The sequence below is a fragment of the Ooceraea biroi genome, chromosome 2 (genome assembly GCF_003672135.1).
Source record: "Ooceraea biroi isolate clonal line C1 chromosome 2, Obir_v5.4, whole genome shotgun sequence".
Classification (NCBI taxonomy): Eukaryota; Metazoa; Arthropoda; class Insecta; order Hymenoptera; family Formicidae; genus Ooceraea; species Ooceraea biroi.
In genome coordinates this window covers 2634270-2655368 of record NC_039507.1, presented here as the reverse complement: position 1 = coordinate 2655368, position 21099 = coordinate 2634270, and the positions used below count along the sequence as shown (strand labels likewise).

The following is a 21099-nucleotide window of genomic DNA, read 5'->3' as shown; positions in this document are numbered from 1 at the left end:
AGAAGATTAATGAGTTAATGTCATTTGTATATCATTACGTCATGCTGCGATCATTTATTTGATTTTGATTCTGATGGCTTTAATTATAATGCATCACAAATATTTTATTCATCATCTTCTGCATAAATTGTGACTCATTAAATTTTATCGGATAGCAATTTGTTAAATAGCCGAACTCATAATCGCTTTTCTTTAATGTACAAATGATCGTTCGTGGTGCCGGTCAATCACTGTATTATATCTTGCAAACTGTGACTGTTACTGCGGTTGAGAAAAGGACCGTAACTAGCGGATAGCAGATTAAACGCCGGAATCGAGAGAAAGAGAAAACTGAATGAGCGAAGCGGTGCCTATTAATTCGTTTAATTGTGCTGACGAATCAAACGGCTAAAAACTCGGAGCAACTCCTTCCCCTCGAGCCTCCTCATCCGTTTATTTCTGTCTCTACCTGACCGTCAGATTCTCAATCTCCCTTCTCTTTCTCTTCTGCAAATTATCGTGACTTCTCGGACTTGGTTAACGGGTGAAGTTGGCGTGAACGTGCAGGAGCGAGAAAAGGTCGGTGGTGTAGAGAACTAAAAGAAAGAATGAGATAGAAACCGAGAGAAAGATAGAGAGCAACAGAGATAGAGAGAGAGAAAGAGAGAGAGAGCAGAAGGGATGGGAAAATCGGGGGTTAGCAGCCCTTAACTTGAGTGGTAAGACCAGCTCCGCACGCTGCACTAGACTCTAGAGTACTTGAGCGGCCCGAAGTCGAAGAGGCGTTCATTAAACGATAACTCACACTCAGAGAAACGTCTTGTTAAATTGTCGATCTAACGACAATCGATGCCCACAACATTCCTGCGTATGAACGCGCGCTGCTTGGAACAAGTGTCATCGTGACTAAACGACTAAATTTATTGCGCATTTGCTGCAATGTGGTGCAGCATCAAGACTCCGTATCATGGAACTTGTTACTTAAATTTGAATAGCAGACAGAATCAAGTGTACATCATATAACGTTGATCATGATACTATAGACTTATAAAATAAATGCTGATCGGAACTTTTTTATTATATCAATGATATTTTTTGGAATATAAATTCACGCGAGTTCGGCTTTGGGATATGCGTATACAGAGCACCGATATTTCCGAATCTTTGGAATTTCTAGTATCAGTCATTATTTGTCGTAACATGAACTTATTCAACGCGCACAAACAGAAGGTAAAAAGTGTTTTGGAAAATGTTTGAATTATACCCACTGGGTCCCCTCGATACGGTAACGTGATGTTAAAGCGTAAATATTAGCGCACGCCAACTCTTCGAGGAAATCCGATTATGTGTATAAAAATCATTGATCGAATTTTGTTTCTCTTGCAAAGCGAATGCGCAGTTTTAGGAGCCCGTGTAATTTCTGTGCTTTCGTTTGAGTTTCAATTACACGCGGACGCGTGTGATGTTACGCGAAGTGTATGTACGCGCGTCCGCGCGTTCTCTATCGACCGTTCTGCATGACGTTTCCAATGTAATTGCAGCCGCAACAGCTGTCTATCAAGATTCGCTTGCGCTCTTAATTAGTATTTATAATCGCGCATCGATATTGACGTGTCGAAACGACGATCACCTGTCACACGATGCGGTGCGCTAAATTACACAGTTACACAGTTTCATTATTCCCAATTGGATTAACCGATGTCAAAATAATATCGTTATCTTGATATTGTGGCAATCAATGAAATTTATTGATACAAAAACATTTTTTCCGGCATACATATTCTATTTTTTATATTAAAATTAAATAATGTTGGATATTTATCGTTAACGTCATATTTTTTAAATAAGTATCTAATTTTTTACATCAACATAAAGTTCAATATATCGAGATAAAAGTTTGCAAAAATAAAAAATATCAAAATATATGCGATATAATGATCGCATATAGCGATTCGAGTTAATTAATAATGAATTTCCAGAATAATTCAATAGATAATAATAATAAACATAGTGATAATAAATCTCGCCTATCCATATAGAAATATAAAAGAGTAATAATTTATAGATATTTAGGATGCAGACGACGTATTCAACGCCTCCGCGAAACAGATCGGATGCACGTCTTGTTTACGCCAACTTCATTCTCTGTACCGCGCTTCATGTGCCAATCGAGTATCTCCATTACACCATGTCCTGCATGTAATACCAACAGCCTGCGGCGATGGTATACGTGCAAGGTGTGCAAGTTCCTTTAAGAATCGTGTCGGAGCTCCTGACTGCGCGAGACTCCGGGTTCTAAAGGGGCCTGAAACTAATATAGGCAGCATCAAGACCCCACCAAGCTCGACCTAATAGAGTTCGTGATCTACATAAGAGATCGCTCGGGTATCGGGATTAACTTTTACACATTAATATGTACCGTGTGAAGACGCCGTTAGACTGAGGCGCTGGTGTGCGCGAACGCCAACGAAATTTGTCCGTGTGGAAGACGCCTGCTCGTGCGTTGTCCACCAATTTAGCCGAGAGGCGTACCATCGTTTGCGAGAGTGTGTCGTTAATAATGCCACGTCGTTAGAGCTGTCGTGCCACGTCTCGGAAATAGAACTTCGCGGCTGCGAAATGCCGTCGCATGTACATCGCGAGATGCGCGGACTAGAAAAGCATCACGTCACTTGGGAAAGCTCTTGTTAATTTGTTTCTAATGCTATTTTCCTTCTTTTGGGTAAACCTTGCTTACGTAGTTATATTCCGAAACTTGCGCAATACGTAGTTCTTAAATTAGCAAGAATAGCGATTTTACGTAAGAATTAAAGCATCGATTATGAAGTTACGTCGAACTTTAAATCAGTTATTTTACTTTCTTTCAATCATTCATAAAATTTGTTAATTGTGAACAGAAAGATAGACTTCTTGTGTAGTTTAGTTTTTTATATGTGGCATTTAGAGAAAATAGAACTTCAAGACACCTTGTGTATCTTAAAGAACTTTCCAGTGTGTGATTTCGATGATGGTTTCAGAACTAGGCGAACGTTCTCCGTTTGTCTCTCGTTTGAGAGAAGCGACGAGGTCTCAACGAAGCGGGATATAATGAAAATGTTCGAAACAAAAAGAAAATTGTTCCGTAGCGTCGTAAAGCTCTCTAAGAAAGAAGAGCACTAGCGGAAGCAGGAAGAGAAGAGGAAGAGGAGCGCAGGAGACGGGTGAAGGGATGGAGTAAAAAACAAAGGGAGGAGAACGGACTTCCTTTTACACACCGAGAGTATAGCCACTGACTCAGCTGTGCTTTCACGTCCGTCGCCGTAATGAAACGAGACCCCTAATGTCATTTGGTCCGGCTTTCTCCCAACATCCGGATGGTTCTCCAAGACGGCTGCGGCGGCCATGGGGGTGAGAAAAGAGAGCCTGAACTCGCGCGCGGTGGTAGAGAAAGAGAACCGCCACTTTTCGAATTAACTGGCCGGCTCATCTTAGCTAAAACACATCGTCCGTGAGAGCGGGATGAGGAATGCTGGAGGTTGAATCCTACTTGACAAGGACGGCCCACTGAACGAGCGAGAGGACGATTCGAGCGGGTACAAGCGAATACGAGAAAAATCTGCCGGTGGTAGTCGCAACCGCAAAACCCCGAATCGGAGCGTGATAAACCTTGGTGAAGAGAGCACGTATGCAAGTCTACTTCGGCTTGGTCGTCTTCGTCGATCGCGTTATCGGCTCTCTTGCTTGATTCGCTGCCTTTCGTCTTTTTCACAACAACGGCGTATCTATCAGCTGCTGCCCATTTTCCGCAATGCGAAATCCCGTTGAAACTCGTTTTTCCAGGCGCATGAGCTTTTTTGCGGCGTCCACAATCGGCTTTCACCAGCGGTTCATCCTTTGACAAATTCTGAGATGCGTCGGTCGCCTGCCTCGGATTCTTATGGGAATTAGGAACAACGAAATGTTGTCCGGTAACATAAGCCATGTGTGAGATCACGAAGCAATTACACAAAGATATGTGCAAAGTTTTATTTTAATATCTAACGCAATGCGTTATGTGCATATGGTTTTAATGGTTATGTCTCATTATTTTCTTTAAAGTAGCATTACATTTTAACGTATGTCTATTATCGTATTTATTACTGCAAATATATAATTTAGAAAGTTAAATTGATCTAACCATGACAGTCGTCATTATCCAATTATGTAGTACAAGAATGAAAGAAATATTTGTCGTTATCCTCGAAGGATGGTCATCAGGGTCCTCTGCATGTATACATATAGATACTGTAAATTCGATCAGGGAACAACGCCATGTTTTTCCACTCCCCTAAGTAATCCAGATAACAAAGTTCTTCTCAATCTGGCCTATCATCGCGCCAATATCCGCCAGTTACGTTCCGTAGTCCTGTCCCGATATCTTCTTCGTCTCGGTGCCCCTTCGTCGCTGATCCGATTACTAGCTCTTGCGAAAGGGTATTGCGGAATAAGCGAACAGTTAAGATGTCTTGCACAGAACTAGTTTACGCGCGGTGTTATACGCGATTACTCTCCAAAGCCAATTAACGAAGACACTTCTCTCGCCAGTGTTCTCCTTTATTTTTCTATTTTGCTCCCTTCGTAACTTTATTATCTACAGATATAATTTGGCACACATAGCTTTTAAATTTACAGATATAATTTATCAGATTTGTTCTCAACAGTTGTGAACAAATTTTAGTGTACGTATAAATTAATATATTTGCCTTTTTATTATGTAGATGCTAATATTCGAAATATTATCGAACTTTTAAGTTTATATAATTAGACATAAAAAGATACATATGTTATATAAAAATATATATCTTTCTCTTACTTTGAGAAGAGATTGTGGTATTAGAAAAATCAAAGCTGTAACATATCTGACGTGGGCAGAGATGTTGTCTCCTTTCCTGAAAAAATCCTTCTTAACACCAGATAGACGAGTGGCGTTCCACCCCATGCGCGTTTCTTTCCCCCGATTCTTGCAGAAGTTACCACCGGTAATTTCGAGCCGCGCGATCCGAAACGGCATCACCGTGCCATGAAACAGCCGCGCTTAAACTGTAGCCACCGGGCTAATGTCGTGGATACCTCCCACAGCGAAATTAAGGGAAATCGTGTGCCGCCGTGCTTGCCGCCATACGACACTGTTCCGCCAGGAAAATCGATATGCAAATCTACGCGCAAATCCTAGTAATCTCGCTCGCCCGTCCCGCCGCCCCTTGCAACGGCTCGACGGGTTTGTGCCATCCACCGTTGACACCCTCGTCCCCCTCGTCCCTCTACTCTCACCTCCTCATCTACCAAACTTCCTTCTCTCTCACGGTTCGCATAGTTTCTCTCTATCATTGTGTCTGCGGTGCTCGTTTCAACAGCGAGAGCGTGTTCTTTCCCTCTCGGCGTGCTCCCATGCGCGCGTCAGGGTTGCGACAAGGAGTAGCGGAGAGCGGGAGACGACGGGAAATGGGTGAGGGGTTATAAAACGGGGTTAGCCCGGGTCTGAAGGATCGTGTTCGTCGGCCACCTTCGACGACAGGGCTTTATCGAGGTGAAAAAGGTTGCTCGACATCGACCTCCCACCGCCATGAAGTGAGCACCTCCCGTCCCGCAAGCCCGCCTTGCGCCACCCTCTCTGCTCCTTCACCCTCCTGCGTCTCGCTGCAGAGTCATTTTCGCGGATGTTTCTCCGCGCGTAGGCTTTCTTTTTTCCGCACACGGACAGGTAAAACGATCCCGATGTTCCCGCGCGACAACGAATTATTATCGCGCGGTTTATTGTCGTACTCCTTGCTCCTTATTCGCGATCCTCGTAATTTTCAGCCAGGCATTGATACCAATAAAACTTTTTATGTCGCTCGGGTCGAATGGTCGGCGTTAACTGTGAGCAAGTATATGGTTTTGCACGTTTCTAGATAACTACAACGTTATCGACGTATCCATTGTTAGAGATAAGCTCATTTCTTTGTATGAAGAAAAGTTACAAACCTGTAAAATTGCGAGTAGTACAATTGCGCAAATCGATTAAAATCTGTGGGCTATATTTTAATATATTTTCGAATCCAGAGCTCCAAATAGTTCTTTCATATTTGCCGCAACAAAATCCCTGACGCAGATGAATTTATTCCAATTTACGGATACAGCGCTACAATTAAGATTTGCGGGTTTGCCGCATGCCAGAAAATTGATTACGACATAAAAACGTTCGGTTGCAGTCGCATCCCGTCCGGAAGAAACGCGTTTCGTCTTCCGCGCTGGCGTCTCTGGCGTTTATTTATGTGAGACTCGGGAAAAAAAAGAAAGAAAAATGCAAGTCCGGGGTAGCTTGTATCCGTTGGAGGTCAGCGCGAAAGGAAGGAAGACAATCAATCTTGATCCCAATTATCGCGTCGCTCAGCGACTGTAATTGAGTCGGTCTCTTGAGCCTCCGACCGTCTCCACCTACGGCGTTTCTTTTGTATTACCGAAAGGCTGAAACAATGAAGGCACAGGAGTTCCTTCGTTGTGCCTTCGTAGTACGAGTCGATTGGAAGTATTTTTTGGTCTTGGTGCACCTATTCATTTCGCGCTACTGACTTATCAAGGAACACACAGCCGAACATTATTTACTACCTTTTTAATCTTTTCGATTTCTTCATATTTTTCTCGTTGTATCACGAAAATATTGTGCATCTAGTTTAATTTAATTGCACATTACGAATGCGTAACGGTACCGTATGTAAACATTTTAATTTTAAATGGACATTACTGAACGTGAATGTAACAGCCGACATACGTAATTGTAGAATTTTCGACAATAATATAAAAATACGTAATAATTTTTTATGACATTCGTAAAATGTCAACTGAATACTGCGTGTAATTCGTTGATAAAATAATGTAAACAATTATTAACTGTAAGTAATATAATTAAACGCTTGATATTCTTGTTTTTGTCGGATAAGTTCCTGCGGTTATTAATTACTCAGTGTTTTGATGTAGAAATCTGAATAATATAATTTCTCATAAACATAAATTCTTTTTATCTCATGTTTTGATTTTCTCTCAATTTTTTAAAAATTTAATTTGAGTTTTTCTCGTATCCTGTGAGTATATTGTGTATACATATTTTTGCATATTGCAAAATATGTTACGGCAATTATTGTGGCGATGACTGTTTCAATTCAATTAAAAAATATGTATATCCGGGTAATATATAACAATTTAATTTAGATATAATCTATCGATACTGACCAATTATTTCATCTGTGTAAAATAATATTAAAGAGATTATCTTCTTCAGTTGAGATATTTACACTTGTTCTTTCAAAACAATATTACAAATCTTAAGTTAAGAAATAATGTCATATAACATTAGAATGACAGAGTTAAGCCGTATTTATCTAGATTGTACAAGATTAGTCTTGAAACGAGTAGGATCTTGTTACTACGCGGCTCAGACGTTCTTTATCACATCGCCTTACGACGTAATAAGGTTAATACCTTCTTCGGATCGACAATGTAAAAATACTAAAACCTGCCTTATGTGCTGCTTTATGTTAAACGATTCCTATAAGCGGATAAACATGAAATCAGATATTACTTATTATCTCGTGTCAGGCGATTTACGCTTGCATTTCATAGTAGTCAGAAAACTGACTTTCTCGACATCTGCTGTACGTTGTTAAATTTTCAAATAGCACGTAAATATTAATGTCGTGAATAACGTCTGAAGTATTACTAGTTTTAAGATATCGCGTTACTTTTATAGCAGTTTTAAAACTCGAGCATCAAACTTCATTATTATAGCCTCATGAGAAATGAGATGATTGTAGGTTCGCTAATTCTGACAGTTTTCAAGGGGTGTCTAGCACGATATAGATTTCCGTTGACGTTAAAGTTTATCTAGGTATGAAACAATTCGGTCGTTAAAATATCTGTGAGATATTACATCATTATGTGCGAGATTTACGAGACTACCAACTTTGAAGATCCTGTAAATACCATTAAAGTTTCATTAATATTACAGAGAAGTATTTCGCATGGTTCCTGGAAACTATCATTTCTTATCAGTAGATCCTTTATCTTTAATATTTTGTGCATCAGTTAATACTATTTATAATGTATGGAAAGCTAAATGTCCTAAAATGATTTATTTGCATCATTGTGATACTCTTATTACACTTATCAATTTCGAAAAAATGCCTGTCATTTGATTTAGATTAACAGTATTTATATTTACATGTGTGAAAATAGAATAATAACGCTAAAACTTTGCAATTTTCTCAACTCTTTTTAAATTATTTATGTTCTAAAATGTTGTCTTATTCCGGATTTATTTTATGCTCTCGATATTTTCTTTTTATTCTTTTCATTGAATTCTTTCGATTATATCGTACATCTTAAATGTACGTTGGATGTAAAAGTTTATACGAGAAATGAGAAACTTTACGGATCATTTGACCGGTTTTTAAAGGGCTTTGGCTAGTCTTTCATTACATTGAAAAGAAGAGTACAATAGACGACCTCGATGCAGTGGCCCGTGCAGAGGAAACAAACGTTTCTCCGGTGCAGACAGACGCGAATCCACGACACGCGTCGTACATACCGCACAGTCCGTACCACGAGCAAGCGCTCGAACGAGAATCTTGTCTCGCGCAATTAGTCGAGCTTAAACCATCCCGTGTCAACGAGAGGTCGGCTTCCGTGGAGCGCGACGATGCGGAGGACGACGACGATGACGACAACGAAGACGATGAAGCGGGCGGAGTGTTTCCTCTCAATGGGCCGAAACTTTCTCATGGCGGGCACCTACACATTATTCCTCGAAACTCTCGAATGTGCTTAATTAGACGATATTTGAGCGCTCGTTCCACCGCTAACACGATCCACTGTTATCCCTTAGCGGCCGCGCAGCCGCCGCAACCCCCCTGTCTTCGACGGAGTTTACACTCGCAAGCCGCTATTACTGAAAGCCACTGGATTTCCGTAAGAAAGCACGGGTGGCTACCCTCCAGCTCTGTATAGACATCTTACCTGAACTAATATTGTTAAGGTCTAATTAGTACCACAGCGACACCGGGCGTGCGACCTCACCCCGTCGATTACACAGTATCCTTCCTTCCTCCGCACAGAACCATCTTCCGCTTCTCCGCCTGTCCGGATCCCTTTCCGACTCGCTCGGCACCCTCGACGCCTAGCGCTCCTTCCACCCTGCCGCCCCTCGCGCTTCCACTTCCGTATTCCGGCCTTGCGCCCGCAACTTACCCCGTAAACCGCGTTACGCTTCGTCCCGACACCCAAATTACGAGAAGGAGAGAAACCGGGCGAGGCAAAGGCGGAGTAAACGAAAACTCGATATGACGGGTTGGATGCTGGTGGGTGGCTCAGATATTAGCTATACCATGAACTACTTGTATGTACGCGAGTGCGTTTCGTTTACGGCTAAATTGTGGAGCGATGCTTGCGTTGCGCGTAACTTTGCCGAGGCAACATTGTGCTCTCTGCGTACACGTGCAGGTGCAAGATTATTACGAGCGCATTGTCATCGGGAAATTAGTATGTGCATTATTACATATGCGCACCGCGAGTGGCGCGAATATCAGATATCTCGCCGATCATTATGGCCGCAACAATGCGCGATATAGCTGGCATTGTATAATACTTTGCGATCCCTCTGATATGATTGTTGACGCGTTTATAGTCGATATGTAGCTCTTACCATTAGTTTCGTATTTAGAATAATGCTTGGATTTTAAATAACGCCGACAAATCGGAATGTTTGAAATGCAAATTTACTCGGAAATTTGATATTATCGCCCGTTACTCGATTACGGAAGCGATACTTTGTCGTTTTAATAATTGATCGTTGAAAATTGATTTCGATACAATACCGCGGATGTCGCAGTGATATCATTAATTAAATAAATCCATTTTAATTGGATACATTATACAGTTTAATATAGAGCTTCATAACTACGATGTGATTTCTAGCTAATTATTAAAATTCAAATTTACATCTTTTTCACGCACGAGATACAAATATTATTGCAAATATTATCGCGATTGTACGCATAATTTGACACAAAATAGCAGATTTAAACATATTTCACATATTTGTTTCAGGGCCGGTGTAATCGAGAGAAGCCACCTTGCAAATATTTCCATCCCCCACAGCATCTAAAGGACCAACTCCTGATAAATGGGCGCAACCACCTAGCGCTGAAAAACGCGCTGATGCAGCAGATTCAGCAGGGCCTTACGCCGGGTCAGCCTCTCGTGCCTGGCCAGGTACCAGCAGTGGTATGTCCGAAAAAAGAATTAACAAAATCGTTGCACCACGTCTTCTGCTTCCCACACATTCACATTCTTTATTTTACCACAATCGAGAGATCTTGATTTTTTCTGTATTTAGTCGAGGGTTACACTACTAGATTACCTTTTTTGTTAGGCAATGCTGCGTAGATTATCGACGGCGCGGTGTCTATATTTTCTTCTGGCAGTAGTATCGGATTATTTAGTATCGTATCAGGAAAGTTGAAGCCAGACGCCATTCCGGAGAAGCTGCATTTGCATATATGATCACGCGCGTTACTTTAAATGAAAATACTTGACAAGCTTGCCCAATAGAATTCGAGAAGTACGCCTCGCAAGCGTAACACCTTGCCGTCCATATTTACCTGCGTTCCTATTTGCGGACATTGCACCGAGAGATAAAATTGTTAAAAATTAAAGTTCAGCACGCCGCATGTATTTTTGGTCAGTGTCATCCCTATTTCCTAATGAACCTGACTTATCCGCATATCTCGATGGACAGTCAATTTACAAAATCGAATCTCTGTGATATTATCTTAACGTATTGGTCATTCGTAGTCTCTTTATTTTATATCGCGCGCTCTCTCTCTCTCTCTTTTGAATTTCGATAATTTCACATGTTTATTTCTGCTTTTTGTTTATTTTAGATCACGAATACGCTTCACTAGTTTCGAATTGCAGATTAATAATATTCGAGATAATATATAAACGAATTTTATTTTTGTTTTTATACATTTATGAGCCTTTTTTCGTCTAATTATAATTAATCTGCAAGATCGGATGACTAAAGAGTCCATGAAAGGCACGTTAAGAGTTTCTTGGTGTATTGGACATATTAGATTTTCATTGCAAAAGCAGTCTCTGTATTATTCATTTTCATCACTCGACGGGAGGGAGGGCGTGTTAATTACGGATGAAGCACAGTGCTGCGACACGCCGAACTTTCGAATGATAAAATAGCGTTTGGGCGCGGCGAAGTTTCGTCGGCTTGTCAGAATTCACGCGACATCGCGTGCTGCGTCGCTGGCACGATGTTCGTGGGCAGTTTCGATCGACCCAAATAAATCTTGGACGACCGACAGAACTTCTCCGTGGTTTTTAAGAATTCGCCCGCGTTTCAAAATTAAAGCAAAGCGACGGCTTCGCGGAGGTGTGTGCACGCGTCGCTAAGTCGGCGCTTTTTGACGACGGAATTAGCGGCTAAAAATCGAGTCTCGTCATCAACGTCTCCCTCCCGGGTCTCTTTTTACTCATGACATACATTCATAGTCGTTGCTATCGTGACATCGAACCCTATACTACTTGTATGACTGCCTGTCTGTCCCTTATGTTTGCCGCTGTGGCTCACGTGGTTGTGGTTGATTGTTGGTGTGTTCTCCAATTACGTCATTGGTGAACAGGAGGCACCAGCACCTCCGGCACCACACCATCACCTTCAACAGCAAATCCAGCAGCAACTTCTCGCTACCCACGCCTTTATGGTAACTCCTGGTTTTGGTTGGCTTCCACTAATTTTTTAGTTGAGTCAATGCCACACTGGCTAATCGTGGACGTAAAAGTACTCATCATTTGCGAACTTGTAACAGCGAGCCATACTTGTCTGTAATTTCTGAAACATGAGACTCGTATCTCGTAAAATTTCTATCCGTAAATTTACGTCCACTGTAGTCACTGAAGCGATACGCTTGTAATTAGTAAGCATTTATACGAGAGCTTAAACTTATTTTAAGAGTTTGCCGCACAGTAAGTCGAGTAACTTTTTATTTGCATGCTTTATAAAGTGTTTTATTAGTTTTATTGATGAAAAAAGATGTGGTTTTATCAAAGTTTTTCTATAGAAGAAAGAAGCATGCGGCCAAGTAAACTTCGCGCGTTCTTTGGCTCTGAAAACGACGTTGTTTTTCTCCGAAACGCTTTTTTATTTTATCCAGATTTAACAGAACGTGTGATAGAGCAGATATTTTAATATGAAAATTGTGTTTGATTTGAATAGAATAAAACTTGAGAGTCAAAGACACGACGAGAATGGATGCAGGGCACGGTAATCTCGGGATTGGAAATTGCTGGCATTATGCAATAATAATTAAATATCCGTAATGAGATTCCTACTTTCGACATTTCGAAAGATTGATGACGCTAATATCCAACCGTGAATATTACTGAGCTATTTCCCGACTATTTCCCGACAATTACCTAGCCGCGTGTCCGAAAGCTTCATTACAATGACGAAAGCTCCCAGGGCTTTTGAGAAGAAGAAACGAGCGTTCGGCTCGTTTCGTTGTGCTTGAAATTACCTGCCTTCGCTTCTGGGAGCCCGCGCTCACTGCAAAACCAACCGCTTCGTATGGGAACATACGCTTGTCGTTAAAAGCGAAGGGGAGGGCCCGAAAAAAGAGAAAAAAGGATGATTAAGGCTTTGCGAGATCCGCAAACAAGGTGCTCTTCCTTTGTAGATTCTTGCCTCTGAACGAACTAAAGCTCATTTCTTAAGTTTACCTAGATTAACCCTTTCTGTCATTATGGTGCTTAAGTCTTCTTCAAAAGTTGTTATCCGCTAAGACAATATGTTTTGTACAACATTTTGCAACAGCTGCGTAAAACTTTACATAAAGTAAATAGATGACAATTCTGTAGAATTAAATTTACACATTTTATTTCTTAATAAATTTTAATTTTAAATCGTGTTGCACTTAATATTAAAAAAAATCTAATTAAATCTGTTTTGAAAAACGTAGATCTTTTTAGTTTTAGTTTTAATTCTGATTTTGCACATTGCTATATTAAATGTAGTTTTGTACCATTGCATCTGTTATTAATCTAATTTTATTTAAATCTTAAAAATTTGTTATTTGCGCTTAAATTTACCAGGATGAATGAGCCAATTAACTAGTTCAAAATTGTTATGTAGATATATTAATTTGCAACCTCCTTCTTTATACGTTGTTATTTATATTATCAGATATTAAGATAGCGTTGCTTATTTATTCAAAATTGAAATGAGCACGGCGAAAATTTTGCAAACCGAGCTATGTATATCGCGCGTTTTAAAATTGATAAACGTCAAACGTCAGAGAGCGTTGCTCGTGAAGCCTTGATACACCTTAAAGCGGAATTTACACGAATAGAGACGGTAGATTTACACATATACAGGGTATTTGGTAATTGATGGCATACAAACAAAAAGATAAAAGATGCTTCTTGAGAAGCAGATTGTTCAGCAAGTTAGCTTTACGCGAAGAAGTTGAAAAATTGATTCGCTTCGTAAGACGAGAGATTTTCTGTCGGTATATGTGCAAAATGACCAAAAACCCTGTTCGCGACACAGGTTGTAAAATACGCATTTTAACGGAGATCGCGCGCGTCGCGACGTGCACAATCGAAAACGCACGTGGAGCGCAGGCGGGGACAGGTGTGTTCTAATACGTATTACCTGGATATCTTCCGGGTGTGTTTTCGCAGGCGACGAATCCGTACCTGACCGGTATGCCGCAGGTGGGCAATACATACAGTCCGTACTTCGCGCCCAGTCCGATAATGCCGGCGATAATGGGCCCGGCGGACCCAACGGGCGTCGGCAGTCCGCTCGGCGTGGTGCCGCAGACAGTGGCGATGCCGCAGAAGATGCCACGTACCGACCGCCTCGAGGTATGTCTACCACCAAACTACATTCAACAACAACAACAACAGCAACAACAACAACAACAACAGCATGGGGCCCAACACGGCGCAGCCGGGGCCTCAAGGTGCCCGATGGCCGCGCCAAATACCGTGTACCAAGTGCCGGCCGGTCCCCCCAATCAGGTGTCGCCCGTATCCACGATGCAATCTGTCAATCATCCGCCGTCCCCCACCACCATCACTACGACGTCCCTGTGCACTCCCCTGCACAATCCGCACGCTCACCATCATCCCATTCACAATCTCATTTACGTTCACGCGTATTACTAGAGGGAGGCACGACATACACGGACATTTGGCTCGCGACGCCGAGCGTCGACGAACGTTCGATTGTTCGACGCCAAGAGATGTATCAACGTCGCGGCGACGTGTTACTTCTTTCCGTCTTCTCGTTTCCGTTTACCGCGGGTTTTCTTTATTCCCAATTTTTTCCCCATGTGAGTGCAACTCCCCATGCGTCGGGTGGATTAATCAGTCGGGGTGTAACGGAACGCCCCGGTGTCGGTGATTAGAGCGTAACGATGACAACGGATGAAATTGCAGCGGGCACCGGGAATATCCTGATTTCGCAGTCGGGTTAGACGCGCCGAGTCGTTAATTACAGTAATTTACGCCGCGCGGATCCGTAAGGTGATCTGATTACGCGCGCGAGAGATGAGCGGCTTACGGTCGTCGTGCGGTACACACCGATCGATACCGATGGTATCGATAGATCCCGGGCTGGAAATCGGACAAACGTTCGGAGAACACGTGATGGGCGCGACAATTACAACGAGAGAAACTTTCAGAGCATCTACTAGTTAAGGTTACAAAGCGCTATATATTTCTATACGCTCACTCAATTACGCTAATGTCACGCGTTCGATCGTGGTAGCGGAAGAGAGAAGAGGTATGTAGCTTAGCGTTTTTTTTAGAGACGGTAGCATCTAAATTAGCGCACCTGTAGCCGGCGATTAGCGAACGATTAGCGACTTCGAACGAATTCAAGATCAGTCGCAGCGGCGATTAATCACTTGATATTTTGACGAACAATTTTGCGAATGCAGCTAGAGGCGGATTTGAAGCTCGTTCAGCAAATTCGATCAAGACGAAAGCAAACTACTGCCGCTAAAAGCGACAAACATGGAAGAACGAGAGATCACATTGCGAGACAGACAAAGATCTCAAAGGATATATTTTATAGTTTTTGAAAAGAGACGACGAGATACACGCGAAGCGATATAATTACGATATATACCCGTCAACGAGCGGTGATGTATCGGCATGCAGTGAGGTGTGGTGTGGTGACAAAGCAACTCTAATTTAAGAGATACTGCACATAAAGATAGATTCCTAGAGATCGCGAGCGACATAAAGGTCTAAAAGCAAGAGAGGAGATTGTAAATTCGTAAGAGTCAGGTAACCATAAATGGCAACGATAAAACACGTGATGATTAATTACGATTAACTTTTAAAAAGCAGGATATGTGGCTGGTTGACAGAAGTAGACGGAATTTTTGCGCATGTGCGGCAAGTTAAATTGATTGTAAAATTGATTATTTCGTGCGTGTAAAAGGATTTCTTTTTTTTCTAGTTTAGATCGTGGATCTCTGTAATGTAAATATATTTTTCTTTAAGACGACTTTTGTATTAATACATTTACTAAAAAAAGGAGAGATACATATCACTTGACATGTTACATTTTGAAATTACATTTTCAATAAAACATAGAAATTATTAATGTCTGTTAATTGTCGATGTTTGTCTGATTATCAGATTGATTAAATTTCATGACATAATCTGTCAGATTTTTAACTGTTTGCAATTTTTCCATTTTATAATTTATTTCACATATTTCATGATGTCAATTTCGCGCAAAAATGCCAGATTGATTCAATACTACGTGAACTTTGACATGTGAGGGCATTTTCGATGTTCATATGAAAGCTGGGAGATTTATCAGACTCGGATAGCCATCGAATCCGGTTTTTGTCGCGCGGAACGTTATTGTTGGATTTCTTTGGGTCATCAAAACGTCGTCATCGAGCGATGCAAACGAAGACGTGTCGTATTCGCCTTATCTTCCGCCTCGAGTCACACCATTGCGAGGCACGATCTTATTTTGCGACGCTATCATTTCATATGAGCTTGCATTTGATAGCCGCGTCTAAATTCAGTCACTTCTACCAAACACGCCCGTTACATGAATTAATTATTATACATAGATACACGTGTTACAAAGATATTTAGAAATAATCATAGGCTAGAGAGAGATAGGGAAACAGAGAAAGAGAAGAAGAGCGTGTAGCGTAACATTATATCGTACTTCTATAAGCGCTTCGGGAAAAGTGGACGAAGCTTTCCGGAATTACAAGACGATCTTCGCGAAGCGTTCCGGCAAAGATCCGGGATACCATCGTGTAATATTGCTTCGGCCTTCGGCACGCGGGCTCCAGTTGGAGAGCGCAAGAAACGTTTCAGAAACAATAACAAGATCGCCTCGCGAAACTTTCGCGTCTGCATGCATCCGGAGTTTTCTAATGCGCGAGTTCGCAGATTTCCCCGGAGCCACCATCGTTTCTGTTCCCCTTTTACCCGGCGGCATTCGTGAAATTAACAAGTTCCACGTGGCAATTTTCACGGGGTAGCTTCTGCGCGAGGCGGTTTTGCGAGACGGGAGAATGAGGAAAATCTAGATAGTGGCGCGATATCGATGCGAAAACTCACGCTGGTCCATTTGCGGGATGCGCCTCGGCTGAATCATACTACAAAAATAATGGACTACTTGTAAAAGGCGGACTTAATCCGCCAATTCCCAGCATAGTCGTACACGTATGAGGGCGTATCGAAAATATTTTAATTAAAAAAAAAAACGATGTAAATTTATATTTTACATTCTGATAAGGTAAGCTTCTTGAAAAGAAGGTAGTTACATCTCGATTCCCTTCGAGAATTCGACTCTTATGATGATCGAATATAACCGAATAGTAATACATTAAAAACTTACAAAGTAATTCCAAAAAAAGTACTTAAATAATCTATATCATTAAATTATTGAGCGTTACATGTCATTAAGGAAACATTTAAATGTGTCTGGATATTTAGGATTTTCAATATTAACTTGGAAATGAGAGGGTTGACACTAGAAAGGAATTGCATCCTAATTTACCTAAATGTTAAACTTGTAAAAAACAACAAAAACTACAAGTATTATTAAACAATTGCAATTTATCGTGAAGTACTGAAAATAAAGAAATATTTTGTTAGTTACAAAAAGTATAACAGATAAATAATTTTAGAACATCTTGGAAAATGATTCATCTAATGACATAACAAGTTTTGCCGTTCTAGTGTTAACACCCGCGTAGTCGAAGGTAACGAAGAATGGCAATCATGGCGCATAGAAATTTGAATAATTCATAATCGTTTTTATTTGTCAAACGTACTCTTGGAAGAAAAACCAAAGATAACGATAAACGTACAGCCATGTATCAATTCAATTCGATTAAGTTTATTATTTACGTGCCTGTACGTCGTGTCTATGTATGTGATTATTATTCGGATAATAATTCTTATCACCACGGCTATTCTCGACCACTTCAGTTATACGCGCGAGCACCAACGAGCGAGATATTTTTTACAAGGCAACTTGCAGCAAATAATATTTGCAATGATTTTTACAGTGTGGACGCTCTCGCGTAGCGTCTAAGGTAATCGAAATTTATGTACGTATGCAGAATCATATACAGATACATGACGCTTACACGCGCCGGTCCATCCATGCATACGCACGTAGTGATATGTGTACATAGTAGGTAGGTTAATAAATAAATTAATTAATTGTATTTTGTATCACATAAACCGATAGAGAGAAAAAGGGAAACGCAACTCGCTACACGTATTTCAATTCAGCTGCAACAGATCCGATCACGATTCTCCGTACATCAAGTTTACGGATTTACACCGTACGATCTCTTTATTTCTTGAGATATATCGCTTTATCGGGGCGATCGATATGTGTTCGACCGACCGTTCTCGAATCTGGCGGAAACTCGATTTTTGCGCTCGCAATCAAATTTCCAGCCTGGGCGAAAGAAATTTCGGTGCAAATTAGCAATACGAATATCGAGATTATTTTAATCAATTTTATAATCCTCATTATATATACATCTTAAATCCGTGCACCGATCTGTCCCTTTCCTCCCTCCCCGTCTTTCATTCCCCATCACCATAGTGAGAACGATAGCACCCTTTATCCTTAATCCGAGATAATACATGATCGACTTCACGTATTTATGATTAAGTAAAAGAAACGTTTACGAAAAGAGTAAGGATATACGCAATGTAATGTCGTTTAATTAAATAATTGCAGATAGAAGAGTCGGAAATATACGATCGATTTATTAACTAACTATGATTGGTCTTACGGTAATACTTATTATAATATTTGGTAACATACACACAATAACGATGATAATTAGTAATCATAACAATACCTATTTGTGATGTACTACGATGACTTGCACTGAGTTCGGGTCACGTGAAATTTATTGATGATGAATTTAAATAAAAGAAATATAATTGAAACTGAAAACGATGCACAGACTGTTTATTGATTCTTACAAATTCACTTAACGACCAAAAAGTTTGTGTGCTTTATATGTCTCTTATCTTAGTCTTCTTGCATTTTTTCTTTATCTAGTTTGTCTTTTTTTCGTTGCCTTTGCTCTTTTGGTTGAACGAACTTGCGCGAAGTATGCTCAGAACTGTATATCACATCTTTCTTTCTTCTTATGTTTGAAAATACAGACTTTTTTTGTAGTGCACTCCGCTTGCAATCAAAAATAGTTTGCGTATTCGAGAACAGGATATTCGATCGGGATTGTGTTAGTAATCGGCTATCAGTCAAGTAACCTGCGCATAAACGTCTCTCTCGCGAGAATATTCCGTTATGTTCGTTGCTAACTCCTGTCTATATATCGACGACGATATTGAAGTTCGCCTATTTCTCTCCGAAACTCATCCCGTCTGGACATCTCAATGCCCCCTCATTTCCCTGACACCCTGCACCTGCGAGAAAAAAATGGATCACAAAGATCCACATCTCCCCCGGACGATATGTTATTAATGCTCTTTGAATTAATTGCTTGCTGCCTGTTTATATATATATACATACATACATATATATATATATATATATATATAATATTATTAATATCGATATATAAACACGTTTGGATTTTCGCTCTGTTTAGTACATTAATATTTTCAACCTTGATTGGCCGAAGTCTTATTCTTGATGAATATCGCAATACCAAGAAACGCAATTACCTTTAACAATTTATAATTTCTTCTTTTGAATATTGTCGTTGTGTCCATATTTCGCATTGTTGCCATTAATTTTCCTCGGATAAGATATTTGTGTTTCTTAAAGTTGATTACACTCGCCTGTCTTTACGCTGCCAAAAGCTTGACCAATCAGGGAAAATCGTAGAGAGCAATACGACATACACGACACGTAGTAGCGAATGACTTTAGTGAATGAAGAGTAGTGATGTTCATTAATTTAAATTGTTTTTTTTTATTCGATGTTAACTCGAACTCTTGCGCTATACTTACGCTCACTGGCATACTTATACTCTGACAAACGAAAAAAGAGCAGCTGATATTGTGTTTCTGTACATATCGTTTCTTTTTCACAGGCCGGCACTTAACTAGTGGTCCCTCTGTTTTACTTCCTTTTTCTAACTGCCAATCAATGCGATTTTTCTTTTTTTTTTATTTTCTGTTTTCTCTGCGAATTTTGTTTTCTCTCTTGCGTCTCAACGATTTGGTTTACCGTCTTCGTAGCAAATACACGCATACATCTACTTTCGGTTGGCTAGCCAGGAAACTGTCACGCCGATGCTTCGTTGACGCGCGAACGCGGTTTTTCTCGTGCGAGATTTTATATGAAAGAATCAAAGATTAAAAAGAATCAAAAGTAACAAACAAACGGATTTGATATTTCATTTAGAGGTTTTCTCTAGCGTATATACGTATACGCGAGGAGGCTTTCGTCAACGGTATTTTGCCCGCATTTGCATGTTCGACGATGGCAATTGGCGTGTACGGTCAACTCGGCGTAATTGCACAAAGCTAATGCGCTCTTTACAGCTTTCCGTATCTCACGTTGTGTATATCGGCAATACATATAATTTTTTGCGACTATTGATATATATACATATACATACATATTTATGTATACGGTTTCACAAGTATATTTGGTATATTCACATATATATACATATATATATACATGTGTATCTCATTTTTCAGCGCCAGAGTACTTTATGATTTTTTGTTCTGTCGCAACTGCAAACACATCACTTATTTACTAATTCTACTTAATTGTCGTATACATGAGCAGCGACTTATGTGTTTACTTTTACAGCTAGGAGGAGGTGCTTTACATTATGCAATCGCATGCGAATTTTTGATATTTATTGCCGCATTTTTTATATCCGCATATATATCTACATTTTATATACTACAGAGACACTACGCACATACATATGCAAATATCCAAATATACATTGAGCATACACACACACACACAATATACTTGACAATCGAATAAAACACGTGCACAATACTCCACGATTTTAAGTTCTTGTTCTTTTCGCGATCTTCTTTTTTTCTGCAGCTACTGTAGCGTTTATATGTGCGCTTTCTGCGATTCAGTAGGTTTCTTTTCACGTCTTTTATGGTTGCTAACAAAGCGATACTTTATATCAAATCTCTCGCGAGGAACGATGCACGCGACGGATCGCTGACTCGTCGCTGCTCGTTTCGTCAATGCTGCTTTTCACGTTGCTTTTCCCACGCGTTTTAGAAAAATCCTCATAGAAAATCTCCATTGGAATTATGGATTTTCCAAGTGAAAGTAGAATTTACGACGCGCCGATTCTGTAAAATAGTAATTCGCATACATTCGCGTACATGGATTGACGTGCATAATTGTAGATACTTATGCACATGTGTACATACAGAGAACATAATTTTTACAGTAATGAATCTAATGATTTGTGCGCGAAACTTTGTTTCGAAGATATTTTAAGATAATGTCTAGTCAGTAATTGTCAAGCAAAATTGATAAAATTGCTGATTACTTTGATAATTATTGATACTATACGA

The 21099-nt window shown here is 40.3% G+C and overlaps 1 protein-coding gene across 11 annotated transcripts in view; it reads left to right on the top strand.

Annotated features, from left to right (window-relative positions):
- Window positions 1-21099, top strand: part of LOC105281789 (AF4/FMR2 family member 4) — a 334516-nt gene that overhangs the window by 294181 nt on the left and 19236 nt on the right. For 8 of the 11 annotated variants that reach the window (XM_026968017.1, XM_026968014.1, XM_026968009.1 and 5 more), the window contains 3 exons: window positions 10078-10254; window positions 11667-11747; window positions 13726-13911. In XM_026968017.1, coding sequence (XP_026823818.1) covers window positions 10078-10254; window positions 11667-11747; window positions 13726-13911 — 444 coding nt within the window. The remainder of the gene's footprint in view (window positions 1-10077; window positions 10255-11666; window positions 11748-13725; window positions 13912-21099) is intronic. The other 3 variants (XM_026968018.1, XM_026968015.1, XM_026968013.1) reach the window with 1 other exon arrangement.